This window comes from Drosophila serrata, unplaced genomic scaffold, assembly GCF_035046125.1.
Source record: "Drosophila serrata isolate PLE 108 unplaced genomic scaffold, ASM3504612v1 contig_310, whole genome shotgun sequence".
Classification (NCBI taxonomy): Eukaryota; Metazoa; Arthropoda; class Insecta; order Diptera; family Drosophilidae; genus Drosophila; species Drosophila serrata.
Genome location: NW_028257208.1, coordinates 341,655 through 364,144, shown reverse-complemented (window position 1 = coordinate 364,144; position 22,490 = coordinate 341,655). Strand labels below are relative to the sequence as shown.

Sequence of the window (22,490 nt, the reverse complement as noted above, 5' to 3'; positions counted from 1 at the left end):
TTGGCATGGGTCTCGGCCACTGCGTCGGACAAACACGCGGATGGCTGTGACCGTTAACTCCATTAGTCGTGGGTCAAACTAGTTCTAGCTTTTCCTCTGCTATGCCCCATTCTAGGAGGAGACCAAATGCTGTGGCTGCATCACCTGCTCCAAGGAGACCCGCGACACGTTCGCCGAAATGATGAACTTTTCGCTGCTGAAGGACGTCATCTTTGTGATCTTCTCGGTGTCCAATTTCTGCACAAGCATCGGTTTCAATGTCCCATACTTGTATGTGGCAGCCTATGCCGAGACTCTGAATATAACCAAGTCGGAGGCGAGCTACCTGATAGCCACCATTGGAGTGGCCAATACGGTGGGTCGCATTGTCCTGGGCTACATATCGGATAAGCCATGGGTGAACCGACTGCTGGTCTACAATCTGTGCCTGACCGCCTGCGGCGTGGGTGAGTTGCCTCTGGGAAATCCAGCTACTGATCAGAATGATCGTTACCGCATTATTTCGTCTCCACATTTCCAGCCACTGTGATGGTGCCCCTGTGCCATGACTATAGATCTTTGACCCTCTACTGCACCGCCTTTGGTTTCACGATCGGAGCCTATGTGGGCCTGACCTCGGTCATTCTGGTGGATCTGCTGGGTCTGGACAAGTTGACCAATGCCTTTGGCCTGCTGCTGCTCTTCCAGGGCATTGCTAGCTTCATTGGTCCCCCGATTGGAGGTGGGTTTTGCTGAAAGTTTCCATGAAAGTTTCAATTTAACTAGTTCCCCTTAATCCTTGCCAGGTTGGATGTACGATCTGACGAACTCGTACTCGCCGGCTTTCCTAATGGCCGGTCTGATGATAGGCATCAGTGGCCTGGTGATGTTTGCCATTCCGCCGCTGCAGCGGCTCCAGGCCCGCAAGTCGGAGCAGAAGGCCCATGCGGAGCATATGTCTTTAAGTTAGTCCCATGACTTGTTCGGTTTCCCCTCTCTTTTTTTTGTTTTTTTTTTTTTTGTTTTTCAATTGTAAAGCATATATAAATGTATATATGTTGTACTTGGTAGTTGTTAAGTCCTAGACCTAGGTCAGACCTGTATGTATGTAAAAGATATAGCATATACGATTATTAATGTATAGGCAACTACCCTTGACCCTTGACTACCCTTTCCCTTGGCAAGTAATGCATGCAAATGTTAACCTATATATGTATCTATAACATATATAAGTATGTGAATTCATATGCAAATTGTACTAGAGAAATTATTATTATTCCATTATGACTGTGCGTGTGTGTGTGTCCCCGCTCTATGCGCCATTAAAGAAAGCTTTTTGTACAACAACGAGAACCACTAAGGGGAACCCCCCATGCGAGGGTCTCTCACTCGTATTGAGAATCGATTAGCCCCAGCCAGGACAGGCTCCTTGTGGGAACTGCCTCAGCTGAGGTAAAGTGGAAACATTCAAAGTCTTTACAGCTCTTTATGAATCCAACTTAAGAGGAAGATATACATATGTATCTCTGGCGATCTCGGGCAGCTGATAATGAATTATAAATGTATTTCGGTTCGCACTGTTTGCAAAAGTCATATTATCGCTCATTCGGCTTGTTTATTTACCATAAATCACGATGCAATATAGATAATTTTCGTAGTTGACTTGCGCCAAGAGATGGGCCCGATAATTATTATAATGCTTGCCAAAAGAATCGGAGGAATCTAGACGAGATTCTTTAGACTATAGAAGCTGCCATAGAGCACACTCTGACGACTTTGTAGCGGGCCAATTTTCAACTTTGTTGGTCAATCGCCGGGCGACAATCTTTGCGGCTGGTTGGACTGACAGTTCCCAAAGAACTGGATGGATTCAGGAGAGGATTAGCTTAAGATTTGCTTTCTCTACTTAAGCATGAAATTGTGTGGCTTCTGGCTTTCTCTCTTCTCAATTGATTTTGTAGATGTTTACAAGTTTTGGATAATAGCTCGGTGTTTTATTGTTTGCCTTACAAGTTAACAAGTAGATTAACAACAATGGGGTTTGGGTTAGACCCCGCTCATTCAAACAACTCCACTCACTCTCACACAATCACGCCGAAAAAAAATAAATATATTAACAGAGAACAGTGAATTCACAGAGCCAATGCATCGTCATCATCATCATCATTGTCTCATGGGATCTCTTCGGTGATTAGCTTCTTCAGGGTACACTCGCCGGCACCCAGCTTATGCAGTATGGCCAGGACATCCTCGCGATACCGATCCATATGGGCCATCTCCTCTGGGGTGTACTGGTCTCGGTCGAAGCGGGTCATCCGCCAGATGACATTCAGCTTGGCCTCGATGAGCACATAGTTCGAGGGCGGGCAGAAGCGCGGACAGAGCTCATTGATGAAGTGGATCATGTCCTGGACGCTGCACGAGTTGATCCGATTGTTGATGGTATTGAGGGCAAAGTCCTGGTAACGTGCCATCTTTGCGTGCGGGAAGACATTCTCGCAGGTGAGGCAGCGCCAGTCCGGCTGCAGGGTACGGGTCTGGACGGGAATGACCAGTCCCCGGCAGCCCTGTTCCCGACAGAACAGAGCCGACAAGTAGGTGCCGTTCTCCTGCAAATGAGATCAGTGGAGCAGGATCAGTGGGTTGGCTGGTTTCCGGAGGTCTAACTTATGCAGGGCCACCTCTGTCACTTCAAGGCGTTCTTGGTCGGTCCAATGAACTCGATATGAGAATCGAATGCATTATCATATTTGTTTATGCATATGATCGGTATGTGGGTCAAGCTTAGGCGGGTTTTTGTATGCGGTGCAGAGGTTAGTAGCACAGGGAACTTGGATATATTGAACACATATTCAGAATCAATATTTCTATTTATATTACTATATGTTCCGGGTTTCTAATAATACATCTAGGAAAACAGGCATTTTTCTATAAAAGTCTATCAATAGGCGTTTCGAAGATATGTACATATCTTAATAGTTCCTTTTAATTACCTATATAGTAAGGGGTTTTTTGAAAACATTTGAAGTTACCATAAATGTGTAATACGTATAGAAATGTTCGATTTTGTTTAGGAAGTGATGGTATTTGCAGATTATTTCCCTTGTTTATTCGAGATTTCTGTTATTCCAAAATATAAAATATCTACCAAATTTATATATTCCTAAAGATAAACCAAAATAGAATCTAGAATCTAATTATTCTGGATTACATAGCCTTTCCGATACTCTCACCCAACCCATATACAACCCATTTAACTCCTGACACTGACTCCATTTCCCTTCACTCTGGTTCACTCTCTTGATGTTTTTGTTTGGCCAAACTTTTAGCCACTTAGTGACCAGGCACCAATCACCACCCTCTGCCCTCCGCCCTCCGCCCTCCGCCTTTCCCCCTTGATGCAAATCATAGAACTAATTTAATTAGGGAACGCATTTGTGTCAGGTGGCCTGGCCAGCAGGGGCAGCGGGGGGACAATGCCAACCCCAGAGGCCATTATTCACCGTATCCACCAGATCGGATTTGGATACGGATTCGGTTTGGGAGAGTGCGAGAGTGCGGCATGGCCACGGCATTATGAGCATAAATAGATATAGATAGATATTCATGCGAACCAACATAATATATACGGGAGAGCGACGTTGTTCTGTGGGCCAAGAAAATTTCGTTGGGATTCAAGTGAAATATGCTTTTCAGATTTCAATAATTGCTTCTTGAGGTCGCCTGATGACGAGGTTCTCACAGGGCCGTTTCATGGGTTGTGGAGTATCGAACGGATATAACAAATCAGATATGTATCTGTTTTATGTATAAATGTTGAGGGGAAAATAACTGAAGAAACCAGAAAACTTATTATCGAGTAGCATATAGAAATGGGATGAGGTATATGTGCTGGAAGTCATCATTAGTTGCTAGAGCATTGATCTTGAGAACTGGATTAGAGAAAGGTGTATACTACCGAAAGTAGATTTAAATTATGGAAAGAACTACTAGGAGTTATAATAATATTAAGTAAACCTCAATTATCAAGCATCATCTAGAGTTAGTCATATACAGCAAAGTTAGTTATAAGGTTCTATATCTCAATTGGGGATTAATTATGAATCTATCTATAAGGAATGTGGAGTTTGGGATCTCAAAAACGTATAAAATGCATAAGAGTATAACTTATACTAGTTCCTGAACATTCACGAACAAAACCCACTTAATTTGTAGAGTTGGAAAAACCTGGGTCAAAGCGATATATATATACAATGAGTCAAGAATGTATAAATGATTAATACACATTAGAGTCACAGGAAGAGTTGTAGCGTGACAAGCAAGCTTAGCCAAGGAATAATTCCTCTGAATAATCCCAAGAGGATTCGCGACAAAATTCCTCTGAGGATTTTCCAGAGACTTAACCAGAGGATTTCCCAGAAGACTCCGCAAAGGCTTCACTGAGTGGATTCCTCTGAGGATTTGCCAGAGAATTCCACAAAGTATTCCCAAGGGGATTCCCCGCAAGCATTCGTCAAAGGACTCCCCAGAGGATTTCAAGAGGGATTCCACAAGGGATTCACCAGAGAATTCTCCAGATGATTCCCAAGAGAATTCGCCAGAGGATTACACAGAGAATACTCAAAAATCAGAAAATTCCCAAGAGGATACTCCAGAGGATTCCCCAAAGTCCTTAAAGTCCCCCCACACTCACAGTGTTATCATTGCACCGCGTGCAGTCGCACAGGAAGTGCTTGGTCATCTTCAAGAAGATGCCGCGCGTGAGGTTGCCCCAAAGGATCTTGGTGTAGGTGGTGGTGATCTCAGCACCCTTGGGAATATCCCTTGCAGCTCGCACCACCGCCAGTCGGCCGTTGTCAAAGTAGTGGCTGGCATTGGGCGTGCACTCGTGATTCATGATGGCCGTCAGCGGGAAGAGACCGCGGAGGAGCACCTCGTGGCCTCCGGAGCGGCAGGGCGCCTCGAAGGCGTTCGTGTTCAGCACTCCCACGATGCGAAAGAGCTGATCCATGAACAGGCGGTCCGTGGTGGGGAAGTTGCGGAAGCACTGTGCCGCCTTGATGATCTCCTGGCGATATCCGCGCTCCGCATTCGCCTGCATGGCATCAACCAGATGACGCTGCTCCTTGCCCAGGTGGAAGACCCGCACCGCTGTCAGAATGCGTAGCGACAGCGGATTAACCTGCTCCTGTCCCGGCTCTGCGTCCAGATCCTTGGGCTGCCACCGGCGAAAGTGCTCGCACTCCGCCTGGTGCTCCTCCCTATCGGAGCATGTCTCGCACACGGGCAGGGTGCAGCGGTGCCGGCACAGGAAGCCCGTTTGCGGCAGCGGCTGGTGGCAGCAGATGCAACAGCTCAGCTGGCCCTTGCGCGCGGTGGGACCCGTGACCAGAGCCCGCTCCCGGAAGATCAGCTCGCCGGCGGCAATGTCCCGCGTGGCAAATACGCCACGACCGGCAACCTTCGAGGAGCTGATGGTCCAGTTGGGCTGCTCCTCCCGCAGATCACCCAGATGCGCATCAATCAGCTGGGCCAGCTGCTCGGGCGTGGTGTTGCGGCAGGGCGCCATGTGGGCCACCATGGCGGCCATTGTGGTATCCGCTTGGACGCGCGGCGCTGGCACTTGGACGGAGGCGGACATGGTCAGGCGGCGGAACAGCGGCGAACCGACGCGACGCGCGACAACTCAGCGAGTGATGATGTCTCCGCGGCATTCGTGGTCGCTGCGGCTCTGCGGGAATGACAGCGACGGCGGCAGAGGCAGCAGCAGCAGCAACAGCAGCAGCAGCAGCAACAGCGGCGGTGACAGCAGCAACAATATCAAACACAGGGACAGCAGCAACAGCAACATGACTCGCTACAACAGCAGCAGCAACAACAGCAGCAGCAACAACAGCAGCAACAGCAGCAGCAACAGCTAGAATAACAGCAGCAACAACAGGGCCCTGCAACACCAACAACAGCACGAGCAACAAGAGAAGCAACAGCAGCAGCAACAACAGCAGCAACAGCCACAAGAGGCGACTGAAGAAGCAGCTACGAAGGCAACACGGACAGCGCGACGCTTATGACGTGAACGCCGACGACGCCCTCGGAGAGCATTAGAGACAACTAAAAAAAAAAAGAAACAACACACACACACACACACACGCAAATTAAAGGCGGCCACGGGGGAATGGGGAATGTGGAGAGGGGTGTGTGGCGTGGGGGACAAGAGACAACAACGACAACAGTCAAATATGATTTTTTCCAACAACACACACGCACACGCACACAGAAAACACGGCCGACACACACACGCAGCCAGTGTTCCCACAAATGAAATCTTAAGAGAAATTGGACATTAATCTTGGATAAAAATCGATCAAAATTCGGATTTCCTTCCTTAATTAAAAACTAATTCCAATTCCAACAATAATTGATATATAAAAACCCTCAATTCGTATAATGAATAACTATTGAAAGCGAAATTGAAAACCGGAAGTGCCCCACTTTTGGCTGGTACGCCGCAAAGCGGATTTGCTTTTGACTCTTATTCAATTTGCGCTGCTGCCTGCGGCTGTATTGTTGCATTCAATTGGATTCGCATATGACGGTGGCAACGGTGGCCCAGCGGCGTAGCCAGGAGCGCCCGGAGAAAGCGGCCAACTGATGCAGTCGATGCCATCAAAGAGAGCTTCCCCGCTGTCAATTTGCTCGACAAACACCTCTCCGTGTCTGCCATGTGGCTGTTGCTGTGGATGTGCTGCGGTTGGTTATGGTTATGGATGCCATAAAGTGAAGCGAAGCCATAGGACTACAGAGACCCACCCTCGGTCCCAGTCCCAGTTCCAGTCAATATATACATATGTATATCCAACCCCCCTCCGGCAATCTGAGCAGGTGGACAAAAATTATTTGTGGAGATGCAGAGTCACTGATATACCTGTTATTGTGGCAGACAATTGCACTGCTCAAAAATAGTAGTACATTTCGAAAGACAGAACAAATCGACTAAATTTAGGAAGAGCTTTGAGCCAGAAAGAGCCAAGAGTCAGACAGACAAAATCAACAGACATATCATAACAAGAACTATAATGTTGTGTCGGATCTTTAGGATATTAAATCATATGTAATTTGTTGTTTCGAACCATTTAGGCCGCCTTCCAACTAGTCCGCTTTGACTAGGCTTACTTTCTTCCAGTGTATATCTCTCTCCGGTGGCACCTCTCCGCTCCTGGAAGCAGTGCGTGTTGTTGGGACATAAATTAAGACATCGCTGGCCAGAAAGGAGTTGCGTGTCAGGGACGAATGGGAGCGGAACGAGGTGAGCGGCATGACACGTGACCGACCATGTTGGGGATGGCACCATAACCATGGAGGACAACCCCCACCAGCTCACCTTTTGCGACGACTGTCACGCGTTGTCACCCAGCACCGAGCTTCGAACTCCAAACTCCGAATCTCCTGGGCCAATCCTGGCAAGCCCATCCGTCCGTGGACATACGTAAATCAGCTGTAATCTTTTACGAACCTCAAGCCATCAAGCAACTATGGTATAGTAGTGTCTGCTCCTCACCCAGTGGCTCCATTTAAAATCTATTTTCACTTTTGATGTGAATTTCATTGCCCCAAAATCGAATAAGTGAAGAAACAACACACACTCGAGTGTTGAATATTCCAAAAAACAAAACAAAACTAACAAAGTAATGGGAAAACTGACAGGTGCCTATGAAAATACCCTTTTGAGCAGGAAAATAATACAGAACACTTAAGGAAAACTAAATGGAAATCGATCAATAAATATCTTAAATAAGGGCATTATGAAATTTTAAGAGAGATTATGAAGGAACTTTAGTTACCCTTCATATAATTGAAAAGCTGAAAGATATTCGGAAATCCCTCTGAAAATGAAAGGGTATAATGCCAGACGAAATACTCAAAATGTTCCTCATTGTGGGTCGCTTTTTGTTTTCTAAAGAATTTGTGAGCAAATTTTATATTTAAAAGCCCACAAAACGAGGCAAACCGAAATTGAAATTCATGTGGATTGACGTGCGGCATAGAATATGCGAAGCTGCGAAGATCCGATAGAACCGCGGATACAAAGATACAAAGATACAGAGATACAAAGATGCGGTGGACAGGTGAGGGGGAAAGGGCAGTTGACGTGCTATGCGATCTATGACATCGCCCTCCCCCGGCGGACCGAATTCTGTGCCAGTTGCCAGAGCGTTTGAATGAATGAATGATATAGAAGATATATACAAATATATGTCTATATGTATATATGATGTAGGATGATATGTAGGACTAGTTGGGGCGCCTCCATCGGGCATTGGCAGACTGCCCGCAGCGGATCATGCCAGTATATACAGGCCCCTAAAGATAATGGGTTCTGTTTTCAGTTGGTTATTGTTCCACAGTGCAGATCATTCTCAAGGGAAAGGTAGGAATTGGAAGGGGATCGGGTAGGGGAACTCCCTTAATACAAACCAAATATGGATCATGCCTTCTCTCGCTAAACTGTCGTCCTCGACAACTCTTCTGTGAGCCTTTTTGGTTGCGAAAGAGAATATGCAAAGGGGGTGCTCTCTACTCACTTGGCTGCTTCTCTGGCCAGGGCCAGTATCCAAATCCCCTGCTGAATTTCGCCACAAGCAGTCACTGAGGACGCGCTGATTAATTGCTCGTTGGATGTCACTGTGGCACCCACTTTAGATACGTCTCAGGAGCGTCGTCGGGTGAGGGTACTAAGCAGCACTTGATGGGTAAGATTCTAGAGGAATCCCTGTTATTATCATCTATTTAATGGGTTTTTTGAATTGTATCCGAAACTATTAAGTACTGCTGAGTGCTATAAATCCCCTCGACGAACGCCCCTGGGCGGTGACATTTCTACGACGGCGCTGATGAAGCTATTTTGGGGATGCAGCGCAGAGACTGTGCCACTTTTAGGCCCCCTAAATTGAGAGCAAAAAGCAGCTGCAGCAGCTCCCACTCCGTGGATCCATTGGTCAACTCACCGTTGGATCCTGGCAGCGAACACACTTGCACATAAAGTGCTTGGTCATGCCGAGGAACATCTTCCGGGCCAGCGTCGACCAGAGCAGCTTGGCATAGGACATGGTGATCTCGGCGCCCTCGGGTATCCGTTCCGTGGCGCACACCACAATAGTCTCTCCATCCTCGAAGTGATGCGCTGCATTCGGGGTGCACTGGTGGTTGAGGAGCCCGGCCAGTGGGTATAGCGCCCGGACCAGAACCTCATGTCCATCTACGCTGCTACGACTCTCAAAGGCATTCGTATTGAAGGCGCAGATGGTGCGGTAGAAGAAGTCCAGCATGTCCTGTTCGCGCGGAAAGTGCTCAAAGCAGGCGGCCGCCCGCTCCACCTCCTTCATGTAGTAACGATCGGCATTGGCCTGCATGGCGTAGAGCAGCTTCCTTTGCGCCTCGTCCAGGAAGAAGCATCGAACCACGCTGAGAATGCGCAAAGCACGGGGCTCGATCCGGTCCCGATCCAGTGGCCGCCACTTGCGGAACAGCTTGCACTCCAGTTCGTGGCGCGGCGAATCGCGGCAGGCCAGGCACAAGGGCAGGCCACATCCCGCCGGACAGAGGGCCTCCTTGTCCGTGGTGCCGGGTATCAGGCGGTAGCATAGCGTGCAGGTACGCAGATTCGTGGATCGATGCGCCGTCGGACCCACCAGCAGTGTGTGCTCGCGGAACAGCTCCTCGCCGGCCTCAATGTTCCGGCTGGCGAAGATACCGCGGCCAGAGATGGGCGAGTCGGCCACCCGCCATGCCGGCTCCTTGGGACGCAACGCGCCGAGATGAATGTCCAGGAGCTCGGCAAGTTCCTGCGTAGAGGCGCTAATGGTCATCTGCTTCAGCGGCTGTTGCAATTGCAACTTGGAAACCTGCTCCTGCTCCTGCTCCGGCACCTGCTCCTGCTGCGTCTTATCCACCGCTGGAAGCTCCGGCACGACCGGATTCTGAGACATGGCGTTATTGAGGATGCACACGAATGACCAGCGTAGTGGCGTTGGGTAATCGCAACTCTCCCGCTCTTGATGCCGCCGATTATCGAATCGCAACTAAAAGCGCTGCCGCCGAGGCAACTCTCCGCTCGGCCGAGTTTCCTCGCTTTTCTCGGCGCTTTTCTTGCCGCTTTTCTTTGCTCTCAACTCGCACCGTTCGCCTCTGCCTTGCTCGGCGTCATGGAGTGTCGGCTAATTATAGCCGGGTTGCCTCTCGGATTTCCCGACTGCCCGCTGGAGGCGGACACGGACAGGGACAAGAGCATGGAGGTGGACATGGGCGGCCAGCGGATGTGCGGCTGGCAGATATGTAAACATGGGCTATTATTGTATTTTCGGGAGCCTATTTTCGATTTATTTGTTCCTCATACATCTTAAAGATCGTCCCTATTTATAGGGAATATTCATTAAGAGTATATACTAGGCACTATTTGTAAGATCTTTAGCAAACTTTAATGGTTTCAAAGTCTTGAATTTTAAGAAAGTGGCTAAAAAAGGATGTTGGGCAACATACGCTGCTGCTGACAATACATTGATGTTGCACAAGCTCAGTTTTTCCAGATGTAAAAACGCATTGGGATTGTTATTGCTTAACAACTCCCAACTTCTTATTTAATTGTTTTCAAATTTGGGAATCAGATTCGCACGGGGTATTGCAGGGTATTACACTTTTAGTCAGAAGCTTGTAACGGTGTGAAGGAGTCATTTGCGACCCTATAAATCATATATATTCTGGATCAGAAACAATAGGCGAATCTTTCTAGCCATCTCAGGTTGAAAAAAAAAATTTTTAATTTTTTTGAAATTTTATAAGGGGTTACATCGTTAATATTTGTAAAAATCGATAAAAAATTAAAAATTTTAACATTTTTAATTGAGTATGCAGATTTATTACCATTCAAAAAACTGACACAGAACTGCTTTCCGAATTAAAATTAATGCATTTTTGACAAAGTTATGAATTTTTTAAAAATTGATTTTACAACAAAAAATTATCAAATAAAAATGTTGATTTAAAGAATCTTGCAGAGGAAAATATAATTTTAATCAATGAAGGAGTCATTTGCGACCCTATAAATCGTATATATTCTTGATCAGCATCAATAGGCGAATCTTTCTAGCCATATCGGAAAGGCAACTATATTTTCGCGATTTTTTCCAAATTTTATAAGGGGTAACATCATTAAAATTTAAAAAAATTGAAAAAATTGGAATATTTTTAACATTTCAAATTGAGTATGCAGATTTATTAACCTTAGAAAAACTAACATGGGAAAGTTTACCAAATTAAAATTAATGCTGATTTGGCCAAGTTACGAGTTTTTTAAAATTTGATTTGCTTAAATCTTGATAGATATTAATTTTTTTAACTGTTGCAAACAGGATCCAAAACGGTTATAATCCGTTAATAAACTCAAAGAAAATACCAATTAATTCATTCTTAGCCCCAAAAAGTAGGCTTCACTTTCCATTTCCGATCTGCCCAGGGGCATGCTACACAACTCACGCGGCGTATACGTAATATGGCATCTCAAACGCACATCACGTATACGCCATGTATGCACCAGCAGCATCTGAAAATATCACACAACAAACAACAATTAACACTCGATATTCAGTTTTATTTCAATTATATCAGTATCTTGAACATGGACACACATGGTGAGGGGGAATTACAATGGGCTCTTGGGTTAGCATTGCTTTCGCCAACGAATAATTCGCAGTTTTAGTGAGTTTTAGTTCCGAACATAACAAACAATGGCAAGTGGCAAAAGGGGTGTGAGGGTGAGGGTGAGGGAGCTAGTTCCTCCAGCAGAGGCGGGTACCATAATAATAAATGCTGCTGTTAGTACACTACGAATACAGTCGAGGGACGGGGCATAAGGTTTTTGGGGTGTGCGGCGTTCAAGTTCAAAACTCTTGCACTTGCTTCACTTATTCTATATACATATTGCGTTCGCTTAAACCTGACTGACGACTGACTGCTGCTTGCATGTATTGTATGTACATCTACCCGGCCGATCGTGGCTTGTTTCCTTCTTTCGGTTTTATTGCACGCTTAATAATTAATTTTACAATTATCGAAACCAAATCAGAGTGGGATCGGGGCAGGGAGGGAGGGGGTATGAGCACAATAAATAGTTTCAGTTGGAACAGATTAAGAGGTTAACATTTAAGATAGAAATCATTAAGATTAGTGTTAAGCTTTGTATGGTACACACAAGGCACAGGTGGCAGGTGGCAGGTTTGACAGGGGGACAGTTGGGCAGGTCCCCGTCAAGAGAGAGAGAGATGTAAAGCACCTAGTACTGATACCAGGGCTGCCGGCGCACCCACTGCAAGCGATTGCTGGTTTGATCCGAGCGAATCTTGATACTGGCTCCTTCGGCGGCGCGCACCGTTTCCTTCACCTGCAAGAGAAAGGGGAAGGATGATAGACTTTCAAGGGAACAGAGGGATGAAACCAGAAACTTACGCTCTGCATCAGGTTCTGGGCATTGCCCACCAACATCTCAGTGGCCTCCCGATCCTCGTCAGAACCCTGGGCGCCCAGCATTGTTGCCTTCACCGTGGAAAGGATCTTTAGCTGGGTGCCAATGGTGGGAATGCGCTCGCACACCTGCAACAGGTTGGTACGAATGCGACGGTCCGTGCACTGACGGGCCAGCTCCTTGGCCAGCCGCGTCACATCCTCAGAGGCCTCTGCGATCTTCTTGGCAGTGGCAATCAGCTCCCGCTTGCTGCCGCGGGAATCGGATAGCACCAGCTCGCTGAGGCGGGCCATTAGGATAGCCATGCGCTTGGCGGCCGCAATGATTTCGTTGTCCTTGGACGACCACTGGCGTACCTCTTGGTGCAGGCCACGGGCTGCAATCTGCGAATTAGGAAGTGAGTGTATAAATTAGTATCCAGTGTCAGGATAATCACTTGATGGACTCACCAGAATGGGCTGATTGGCATGCGGCATGGTGCGGAAGACGCCCTCGTCCTCATCGTCCGTCTCCGGCGGTGGGGGACGCACCGGGGCCAAACCCTCTCTGGGTAGTGGCGGGCGTGGTGGCGCACGCTCAGCTGGTGGGGGAGAAAAAAAACGTATGAGTACGATACCCAGAGGCAGGAATAACCACCACACTTACCATTCTGGTTGGACAGATGCAGGGCGCTCAGCTCCGGAATGGGCGGCGGCAGGGATGTGGGCAGCGGCGGTGGCTGCGGCGGGGCAATGGCATCACGCACCTCGCGCACATCACCCAGCAGGCGCTGGAAGGAGTTCTTCCAGGCGGCGGCCGCTGCCGGATCCGCAATATTTGTGGCCACCAGCTTGGCATCGCCCACCATGGCGGGCAGGGAGCGCTCCAGCCGGTTGGCGGCAGCATTCAGGCGTTCCGTGAAGACTGGATCCTCGGAGTTGTCCGCCTCCTGCTTGGCCACCAGAAGGACACGATTGATCAAGCGAGCGATATTCGAAGTGTTGTCCACCATCTTTTGGGGCTGGCGGGCGTGGATGGCGTCCTCGCAGAGCTTGGCATAGACCTGCATGTGCTCCTCGGAGGTCTTGATGAAGTCGGCCGGATCGGTGGCCTGGTCGCAAAGCGTCCGCATGCGCAGCACCGTGTCCGCGTACTGCTGCTTCAGGTTCTGCAGATGCTCGTCCGCCGCTTTGCTGCCTGGATAGTTCATCCGGATGCGGCCGGCGCTGATGAGCTGCGGGGTAAGCGAATCCACCTGGGCGGCAGATGAGAGCAAAATCTCGGCAATTTTCTTGTTGCCACAGGCACCGCCGGCGGCCACCATTCGCGACGTCTTCGAGGCCCGATCGCTGAAGGCCTGCAGGTTGTTCGACTTCTGGTTGAAGTTCTGCTCCCGGCCGGGAGTGCCTTCCGGCAGCAGCACCGCCTCGGTGAACTGCTTCAGCGGGGTGCTCACGTCCATAAAGTCCTGAACGATCCGGTTGACCAGGGCGTTCTGGATGGCCGCCTTCAGCTCGTAGAGCTTCTGCGTGAGCTGCTTGGCCGCCTGCTTAGCCGCCGGTCCAGAGCCAGCTGCCTGCCGTTTCAGGCGCTCCACCTCGTCGCACAGCTGCTGGATCTCGGCCTTCTGGTGGCCAGGGCAGCCCTCGGCCACCTTGCGGCCCTCCTCTACGATCAGGTTGATGGCACGCTCTCCCAGGCCGCCGTCGTTGATTTCGGGGTGCTGGAGCCACTTCACAGCCTGCTCCAGACGGCCCTGGATGGTGTGAGCCGTCTGCTGTACACCGGCCTTGTCCACGCCGAGCACTGCCTGGTGAACCAGGGACTGGAGCTCACCCAGACGATCACGAATGCCGCGAGCCAGGGATTCCGCCTGCGGCGACTGGCCCTTGCCATCCTGGCGTAGCTCGCATAGGGTGTTGGCCATGGCGGTCACCTCATCGGCCAGCTTGCGGATGGGATACGAATCCTGGGGCAGGCAGCGCTCCGAGATCTCGGTGGCATTGTCGATCACCTGGCGGAGGGCCTTCTCGCCGACGCCGCCCCGCAGCGCATAGGGATTGGATAGCCACTCGTTGGCCAGCTGCATCTTGTTGGTGATGGCATTGGAGAGCTTCTTTAGCACCGTGAGATTGTCCAGCTCGCTGGTGTCCTCGTCGTAGGTGGTCAGCTGCAGCACACGGATGATTTCCTGCAGCTCGTCGCTCATGCGGGCAGCCAGGTAGTTCCTGTTCTCGGCCGCTTCCTCGGCGCCGCGTCCCTGCTGCTCCACGATGTGGATGTAGACCTTCATGCTGCAGATGAGAATGGGGGCCAGGGTCTTGACCTGCTCCAAACAACGCACGAGGATTTCGCTGTGCACCTGGTGGGTCAGCTCCTTCTCACGGGCACCGACCTCGCGGTGCACCTTGCTGAGGCACGGCGAGAGATCCTTGAGGAAGTCCACAAGATGCTCCATGGTGTCAATTACCTCGGCAACGGCCAGGTAGTCCAGCACGCGCTTGCACTCCTGGATGATCTTGCGCACCTCGCTCTCGTCGAAGCAGAGCAGCAGCGAGGAGGTGCCCTGCAGGATGCCGCGGCTCCCCTCGATCAGCTTCTTGCGCGCCGGACCCGAGTACGGGTCGGAGCGGAGCATATCCGAGGCCTCCTCCAGCAGCTGCGAGGCACCCTCCACGCGATGCAATGCCGAGGGCATGTCCTGGCGCAGTATCTTGTCGTCGGAGCTGTTGATGGTCTCCCGGCCAACCTTCACCAAGTTGGCCACCGCCGCCGACACCACCTGCACCGGCCGGCTGAGGTCTGGCATTGCGTTGCCATCCTCAGCCTCCTCGTGGAGGATCACCAGGCGAGATACCTGGAGGGTAACGAATGAATTGTATTAATAAACACCCTTCCACAGCATACTAGATTTCGAATACGAAAGGGTATAGAGAGGAAGGGTAATGGATGTGGGACGAGGGGACAAGCAAGCTAAAACTAGTACGGGTTCATTGGGATTTGCAGGAGAAGAAACCTTTTTTAAAAGAGATATCCCCAAGGAGAAAGGTTTGTTTTATGATAACTTCAAGACTATTTAATAAATCTTTCTAATCTAATCAGCCTTTCTAAGCCTCTGGGAGCTCTGGACGGACCCACACACACACTCTTTTTCCAATTGGCGGCAGCCCCAGTTATGTCCACTGAAGCGCACTGATTGATCAATCAATTTTGCGCCGGGGTATGGAGGCAATGGAGTTGTTTTATTATGGCAGCAAAATGGTTAATGATCGTGCTGAGTGATCGCCGGAGCCCCAAACCAAGGCAAGTTGAAACCCACTCGAATTTATCAGTGATCCAACTACATCTCGCTCTATTCATTCACAGATTCATGGATCCACAGAACGAGAGCAATGCGAACCGAATTGGATGTTGCTGGGAGCGTGGGCGGTGCCAGAGAACGCCACATGGTGCATGGCATTTGGACTTGACATCAGCATCATCACCTGCTCAAGGTGTTTTTCGCCCATGGCTATTTATAGAGAATGAACTGGTCATTCAGACCGAAACGGAGACGAAGGCGAAGACGGTGAGCATTAATCGCTAATCTCCATTGAGCCTATCTAAACGGAAACTAAATCGAGGCAAGAGCAAGAACTAAGCGGGTGTAAGTCCAGGGATTAGGCGCCTGAGACGACGCTCAACTGAACTGGGATTACACAGCCTTAACCCACCTCTGTCTTGCTTATGTTGGTAGACGCCAATTAGCAGCACAATTGGCCCACTTGATTAATTAATTATGTAATTAGGCAGTCTTGCTATCCGCCATTCGGTGGCCCCTTCTCCTTCTCCTCTTCCTTCTCCATCGACTAATTATGTGCGCCTCGTACATGGACAGAGACATATGTGCTCGCGTTTGTGTATCAGTCTGCTGATTGATGTGCTGAATGATCGTTTTTAATTCATTTGTTTGCCAGCACCGAGCAGTGAGCAGTGAGCAGGGAGCAGTGAGGAGCTATCACCACCCCACCACCCCACCAACCAGCCAATGCCGCCGCCACATCCCTGCCGGCGGATGACTAATGCACTGGGTTTGCTTTTTGGCACAGTTTTCAGACCACAGTCCTCACTCATCCGCATCCGATGGATGCCCACACCTACACGGTGGCCGTGGCGTGGTGTGCTCGGCTATGTGTGTACCTACACCTACTCCTACACCTAAGTTCCCCCAACTCACCGCGCCCTCGCCCCTTTGGGAGCCCATAACTTTTGCTATGATTTCATTTTCATGGCTTGTTCGTCGTAAATGTTTTTCTTTTTATTTTATTTTGGTTATTTCTTCTCTCGCCGCTTGGATTTTCCTAAACGTATTTTATGCTGCTATTTTTGGATCTCGGCCAACTGGCTCCAACCCCTGTCCCCTCCTGCATCCCCATCTGATTTGTTTTCCTCGCCTTTCCTACGTTTCTTTTCTTCTTTTTTTCATTTTCATTTTCATTTGTTGCGTTATTAAATTAAAATTCTGCTGTCCTCAGGCTCAGGTTGGCCGGCTGGCCTCTGATCAACATTTATTCTTATTATTTCTACCTAATTTATTTTTAGACCCGTTAAGTAACGCCAAAACAGCAAAACAACCGAGATGCGGATCTCCTCCTCCTCCTATCTGCGAGTTTGTTTCATCTCATAATAGTGGAGGGAACCACAAATAAATGGATCTACATCGAGGGACAAAAGGGGCACCCGGACACATGCCACACAGATGCAGTATTGGGGATGATGTCAGGTGTCGATCGATTGATGGATGGAGGAGACGTCGGAGGAATCTGAGACGTCTGTGGAATCGGAAAATTCGGGAGGCAGGAAGATGGAGACTGGTAAGTGGAATCAGTAATGCGCAGTCAATGAAAAACTCACAACTACTAGTATCGATGCTGCTTCTAGCGTGTATTTTGAAGCACAGAAACAATTTCAGACTTGGTATTACAAGGAATGTGCCATATTCATGTGTGATTTGAATTGTTTGAACTATTCACATGCATTTTAATACCAAGACCAACTGGCAATACATCTTTCTGTGGGTGCTCTCTTAAACGTTAAAACGATTTAATAACCATGGAACGTTACCTTTTTGGGCGCCAATTTGCTTACTAGCTATAGCTATTTCGGGCGAGAGGATACACCACTTGAAACGAAAGTTCAACCCCCGTCCCATCATCCCCAAAGCGTAGTCCCCTTGTATGTAGGATGCTTACCTGTTGGGCCACAGGATCTAAAATGCTCTCGATGGTTTTTGTGTGGAAGACGGGCATTTTGGCTGCGCTTTTCCTCTCCTCTGTTCTAGGTTTCCGTATGTGTTTATCTCAACCTCTTGCTTTCTGTATTGTGGACCAGTTCTGCAGTATTCTGGAAATAAAGAAGACATTTAAATGAGCAAAAGACATACCACAGAGTCGGGCAAACATCTCAGGGAGCAATCTCTCTGAATTCCATTCCAAGAGCCAGATAAGACCAAAGCAAACACGGCCAAGTACACGTAGGAAAATGACTACTATCTTGAAAGCTAAGGGGGTCTTACTATTCAGCACGTGAACGAGCTTCAGCGTTACGAGTTACATACTCCAAGTTTCGAAATATCAGGCTTTAATTGCGATCATTGATTTTTTGTTTATATTGCCAGATACAAACAATATTCACTTGAATAAATTGCCATGAGAAGGCATCATGTAAATTAATTGACGGAACACTCAACCACTAGCCTTGTCTCCAATTCCACTTGCAATCGGATAGCTAGGAGACTTACTAGACGGTAGCTAGTTAGTTGTTAGATAGTTTTGCTGCGACCCTTCAGGTAAACAGCTGTGGTGTTCCGAACAAGAAGTGCCCACAGTTTCGAAAATGTAAATATGTGTTCTCTAGGGACTTCCACATTTATAACCCATTCCTCTATATCGTTTGAGTTTCTGTTTCGCTGTTGATTCTGTTGATTCAGTTTGCCCGCTCGGGCTGTTTTCCGTTTAATAACGATGACGCATCTCGTGAGGTCACTCCCCAGACATTTGGGGGATGTCGATATTGCTTATGTTTGGCCCTGTCCAAGGGAATGGAGGAATGCGAATGAGAATCGGTGACGCACTAGCCACCTTAGTAAGGGTGCGGACCTTAGCCCACTCAAATAATTGGCCCTGATTTACGGGTAACCAGATTGAAATGGGGGAATATGGGAAAGGCGGAATGGTAAAGCGAAATCCGCGTCAAAGACATTGAAAATACGACTTCCTCCTGTGCGAGGGAGGTGATAAAAAAAAAAAAGAATCATCCAAAAGTCGCTGGGCCACTATTTCACTTTCTTCCCCCTTTCCCTCCAGACTGTTGGCGCCCCGGAGAAGTGTATTTCTGGATTTCAGAACCTTCTTCGCGCCTGCAATGCACACACGCGCACAGACTAACGCACACACACACGGCCGACTTGCCGGATAAATATCTAAATATACACATCAGTTCTAGAAATACTTGTGATGTACGTCCGCCACTTATGGAATTTCGCCTTCGATTGATTTTCGCCATTCTCAACGCTCCGCACTCGGCGCTGCTTCGAAATTCATAATAAATAGCCAATGTGGGCTTTATTGGGGTTTATTGACTTGGCTGTTTGGCCATTTATGGACAACAAATTGCTGCACACACCCGACTAAAGCCGACTAAACCGAATGTCTTAACGTCTGAACGTCCAATCGGAACAGGTTGTACGTCAGGAAGCAGCAGTTGATCCCGGTCTGATCGGAAGATAGCTCCGATTGGAACTTATCAGTTGCATGTGTATGCGTGGAAGCTCGCAAAGTGCTGCTGTTTATTAATTCCAATGGGAGAAACTAATCGCCCCCGGGGTATGGATTCCCAATGGAAAGGGGGTGTGTGTGTGTCCCAATTGGAATGATGATCGTGCGTGTGCGTTGGCGCGCGCGTACGCACACATAGGCACGGCAATGCATATGCATATTTGGGGCTTGAAGTCTCACAGAATCTCCCTCACGTTCTGAACAAAATATGTACATATATTCTCATTAGCTTTGGAGTTTTTGTTGCATGTTATTTCACTGTTTTCGGCTTTGTCACTATCTGCTTCACACGAATTATTAATCACGGAACACCAACACACTCTCACTTTGCAGTAGCGCAACAATTGGTTCACACAGACACACAAGAACAAAAAAAGAAAACAGAGATCAGAAGAGGAAAGCAAAAAAAATTAGAAAGAAAATAAGTGTATTAGCTGTAGTTCCTCGTTCTCTCTGATCAACAAATAGTTTACGGAATAGAACACTGTATTTATGCCGTTATTTACTTTGCTTCGTTTTTTCTCCGCCCGACTGTTTTTTTCAATTTGTTGAAAATTTCAAAAAATTCAAAGTGATTTTTGTTTGCTAAAATACCAAAGTTGCTATATATTATTTTTTATATTTATTGATATTTTTTCTTTGGTCACTCTGAATTCTGAAGCTGTAGTTTAACATTATACATCTGACACGTCTTTGAAGCAATTTTACACGTTTACAGATACATGGGGTACAATTCTCGTTTGTGGGTCAGAACTCTCGTGTAGGAAGTAGAATTCTCATGTAGAAAGTAAATTTCATTTACAGATCTCTCATTCAGACAGGAGCGTAAATTAACAGAATTTAATTTTATTTATTTGCTTACTTATCGCATCGTTTCTCAACTCCCTATTCGTACTCGCACGTTGTTATTTAAAGTTAAGTCGATCGGAAAAATGTGGTGCACATTTTTTTGATTTAAGTGCTTCCTATCATGTTAGCCATCAGCAAAGTGGCGTGCATCAAATGAATATGTATTGAAGATTCACAAGATTTACTGATTTACAAAATAACGAACGTTTTTGATGTTTTCAAAAGATAATTATAGCAGATATATAAATTAACAGTGGCGCAGCTAGTTTGCTTGCTGCTTATATCAGTTTAGCCCACTGTGCTGCTGTTCTCAGTCCTTCTGCTAGTTCTTCCTCTTCGCGCTCCAACGTATCGATGACAGCCAGCGATATCGATGGGCAGCCACGTTCTGGCTGTGATCGCATTTGAAAACGAAGAAATGCGCACAATTAAATAACACCCGCAAATCTCTCAAATCGGCAGTACGATTGCATAATACAAATATGCGCTATGTGCATGCGATCTATTTGTAACGTATTTCTCGCGTTACGTGCCGCCTGGTGGAGAAATACAGGGGCTGGGCGGCACACATGTGTCTATATACAATAAGTAAGTATTAAACACCATGCTGCACTCCAACTATTTCCGTTGACTGAGTTTGGGAAGCTCCAGTTGGGGCTGCTCTAAGAGTTCGGGCGCAGTTTGCCGTGGCTTCCGTCTGCGTGCGCCAACGAAGAAGAAGTTCACATACAGCCGAAACAAAACGGAAAAAACAAAGATAAGTACAGTGGGAATGGGAAGCCATCAATGGGGACGAAGCTCCCATGCCCTGCCAAATTGGGTGGAAACCCAGGAGCAGATAATCACCCCAATTTATCCGACAAATCAGGCATTCATTGAGGCTGAGTCTGTCGAAAAAATACTCTGATAGGCCACTGGTACAGAGCCCTTTCTCCGATATCCCAAATCCTTAAAATAATGAATTGACTACTTCTGCTTTCTTATTAAGAATAGATTACTTCATTTAATTATAAGGGAAAGGATGGTACAACTGAGATATGTCATCTAGAAAAGCTTTATTTATTTTCCATTTCAGATTAACTTGACATAGTTTGGGATAGGGTATTATTCCATGTCGGCATGATATCCATCTGTCGGGCATCTCCACCGGCAAGAAACCACCCACAAGCCATGACACGATGATCGCTGCCACCCGAAATGAATGAAAATTGCAGGTTTTTCACTGAGCAGCTTGAGCAGTTTTCTTGTGGTTCGGCGCGTGCGCATGCGCAGCCATGGCTATGGCTGCAGTGTTGGTATCCACAGCTTGGATGGGCTGCGGTGCGGCACGGAAGCGCCGCCAACTGGTGATGGGGTATTCCAGCGCTGCGGCGCGCATTCCGCGGGCCTGTATAAATAAAATGGTTGCAGTGGGGCAGGAATCAAAAGACTTGAAGCCTTAACAGCGACCGCATCGTCGGAGCACAAGCACCCCTTTGACACTACAGCTATAGCCAAGCGACATGGATAACCGCAGTTTGGTGAGTGGACGTAGTGGGCAAGAGGATATCCAGGAGACTATCATTACCATTACACGTTTCCAGCTGCTGAGGCTCTCGCTGGTGGTAGCGCTGGTTCTGCTGCTCGTCTGTGTGCCGGAAACGGATGCTGGGTAGGATTACTAGGGATTAAGCTCCCCACAAGGTGGCTTCGATGATGATTAATAGATTAAAAATCGATTTGTTTTATATAATCTGACCAATATTTCAAATTGCTGTTCCGCAGAGGATACCAGAAAAAAAAGAAGATCGTAATACACGTGCCCATTCACAAGAAGATTGAGAAGCACATCCACACCGTGGTGAAGCATGTCCACCATCACCACAAGCCCCTCGTTCTCAAGGAGGAGAAAAAGGTAATCCACGAGGATCATCGTCCCATACAGATCCATCAGACCAAGGAGCACTTCCATCATCATTCACTGCCGTTGGCAGCGGCGGCGCCCCCGGCTGTCCCAGAGCCGGAGCTTGAGGAGGAGGAGGAGCACATCCATCACCACCACAACTACGAGCACAGGGGCGGACTGCGGGACGACTTCATCGGCGGCGACGGGAGCAGCAGCGAGGAACGCTGACAATGCAGCGCCCCTCGGCGGCGCAGACTGATTCGATCGTGGACCGATCGCACATGGACGGGCCACTCCATGTGATTCCCTAGACACGTACTTCATTTTTTGTTTATTTTTTTTTGTTTAGTCTTAAAACATAGTATCTTAAGTATGGGTAATTGAAATAAAGCTTAGCCGGAGCAAGGGAGATGCACCTTAGGGTAAACCGCACAGTACCTAGCGTTTTTAAATGATAATAATAACTTCT

The 22,490-nt window shown here is 48.1% G+C and overlaps 4 protein-coding genes across 24 annotated transcripts in view; 2 read left to right on the top strand and 2 right to left on the bottom strand.

Annotated features, from left to right (window-relative positions):
- Positions 1 to 15,794, top strand: part of Mct1 (Monocarboxylate transporter 1) — a 30,833-nt gene extending 15,039 nt beyond the window's left edge. For 3 of the 5 annotated variants that reach the window (XM_086837496.1, XM_086837495.1, XM_086837497.1), the window contains exons 7-9: positions 116 to 446; positions 521 to 721; positions 786 to 1,326. In XM_086837496.1, coding sequence (XP_086693622.1) covers positions 116 to 446; positions 521 to 721; positions 786 to 949 — 696 coding nt within the window. In that variant the 3' untranslated portion in view covers positions 950 to 1,326. Of the gene's footprint in view, positions 1 to 115; positions 447 to 520; positions 722 to 785; positions 1,327 to 15,574 lie in introns of those variants that run through there. The other 2 variants (XM_086837498.1, XM_086837499.1) reach the window with 2 other exon arrangements.
- On the bottom strand, positions 1,952 to 10,782 carry SmydA-8 (SET and MYND domain containing, arthropod-specific, member 8). 2 transcript variants are annotated; one of them, XM_086837500.1, is made up of 2 exons: positions 8,985 to 10,782; positions 1,952 to 2,588 (listed from the first exon to the last, which is right to left on the bottom strand). In XM_086837500.1, the coding sequence occupies exons 1-2, from the start codon at positions 9,963 to 9,965 to the stop codon at positions 2,151 to 2,153; spliced, it is 1,419 nt and encodes a 472-aa protein (XP_086693626.1). In that variant the 5' UTR covers positions 9,966 to 10,782; the 3' UTR covers positions 1,952 to 2,150. The 2 variants fall into 2 exon arrangements, with proteins under 2 accessions (XP_086693626.1, XP_020803443.1); XM_020947784.2 differs by lacking the exon at positions 8,985 to 10,782 and adding an exon at positions 4,673 to 6,629.
- On the bottom strand, positions 11,603 to 19,919 carry Vinc (vinculin). Of its 15 annotated transcripts, none has more exons than XM_086837487.1 (7): positions 19,794 to 19,919; positions 17,704 to 17,854; positions 17,576 to 17,608; positions 13,139 to 15,329; positions 12,943 to 13,073; positions 12,478 to 12,876; positions 11,603 to 12,412 (listed from the first exon to the last, which is right to left on the bottom strand). In XM_086837487.1, exons 4-7 carry the CDS (start codon positions 15,279 to 15,281, stop codon positions 12,305 to 12,307), a joined length of 2,781 nt encoding a protein of 926 aa, XP_086693613.1. In that variant the 5' UTR covers positions 15,282 to 15,329; positions 17,576 to 17,608; positions 17,704 to 17,854; positions 19,794 to 19,919; the 3' UTR covers positions 11,603 to 12,304. The 15 variants fall into 15 exon arrangements, with proteins under 15 accessions (XP_086693613.1, XP_086693616.1, XP_086693617.1 ...); XM_086837490.1 differs by lacking the exon at positions 19,794 to 19,919 and adding an exon at positions 19,608 to 19,765; XM_086837491.1 differs by lacking the exon at positions 19,794 to 19,919 and adding an exon at positions 19,614 to 19,743.
- Positions 15,634 to 22,453, top strand: LOC110180092 (uncharacterized). Of its 2 annotated transcripts, XM_086837502.1 has the most exons (6): positions 15,634 to 15,775; positions 15,839 to 16,040; positions 17,054 to 17,325; positions 21,212 to 21,656; positions 21,720 to 21,787; positions 21,901 to 22,453. In XM_086837502.1, exons 4-6 carry the CDS (start codon positions 21,639 to 21,641, stop codon positions 22,247 to 22,249), a joined length of 435 nt encoding a protein of 144 aa, XP_086693628.1. In that variant the 5' UTR covers positions 15,634 to 15,775; positions 15,839 to 16,040; positions 17,054 to 17,325; positions 21,212 to 21,638; the 3' UTR covers positions 22,250 to 22,453. The 2 variants fall into 2 exon arrangements, with proteins under 2 accessions (XP_086693628.1, XP_086693627.1); XM_086837501.1 differs by lacking the exon at positions 15,634 to 15,775 and having other exon boundaries at positions 15,837 to 16,040; positions 21,212 to 21,787.
- The last annotated feature ends 37 nt before the right edge of the window (positions 22,454 to 22,490 follow it).

Coding starts and splice junctions, on each gene's coding strand:
- SmydA-8 (XM_086837500.1), bottom strand. CDS start 9,965: ATGTCTCAGAATCCGGTCGTGCCGGAGCTTCCAGCGGTGGATAAGACG. Junction 2,589..8,984: donor TTCGCTGCCAGGATCCAACG/GTGAGTTGACCA, acceptor TCTCATTTGCAG/GAGAACGGCACCTACTTGTC.
- LOC110180092 (XM_086837501.1), top strand. CDS start 21,639: ATGGATAACCGCAGTTTGGTGAGTGGACGTAGTGGGCAAGAGGATATC. Junction 21,788..21,900: donor GTGCCGGAAACGGATGCTGG/GTAGGATTACTA, acceptor GCTGTTCCGCAG/AGGATACCAGAAAAAAAAGA.
- Vinc (XM_020947778.2), bottom strand. CDS start 17,760: ATGCCCGTCTTCCACACAAAAACCATCGAGAGCATTTTAGATCCTGTG. Junction 13,074..13,138: donor GCATCTGTCCAACCAGAATG/GTAAGTGTGGTG, acceptor CTCCCCCACCAG/CTGAGCGTGCGCCACCACGC. Junction 12,877..12,942: donor ATGCCAATCAGCCCATTCTG/GTGAGTCCATCA, acceptor CCTAATTCGCAG/ATTGCAGCCCGTGGCCTGCA.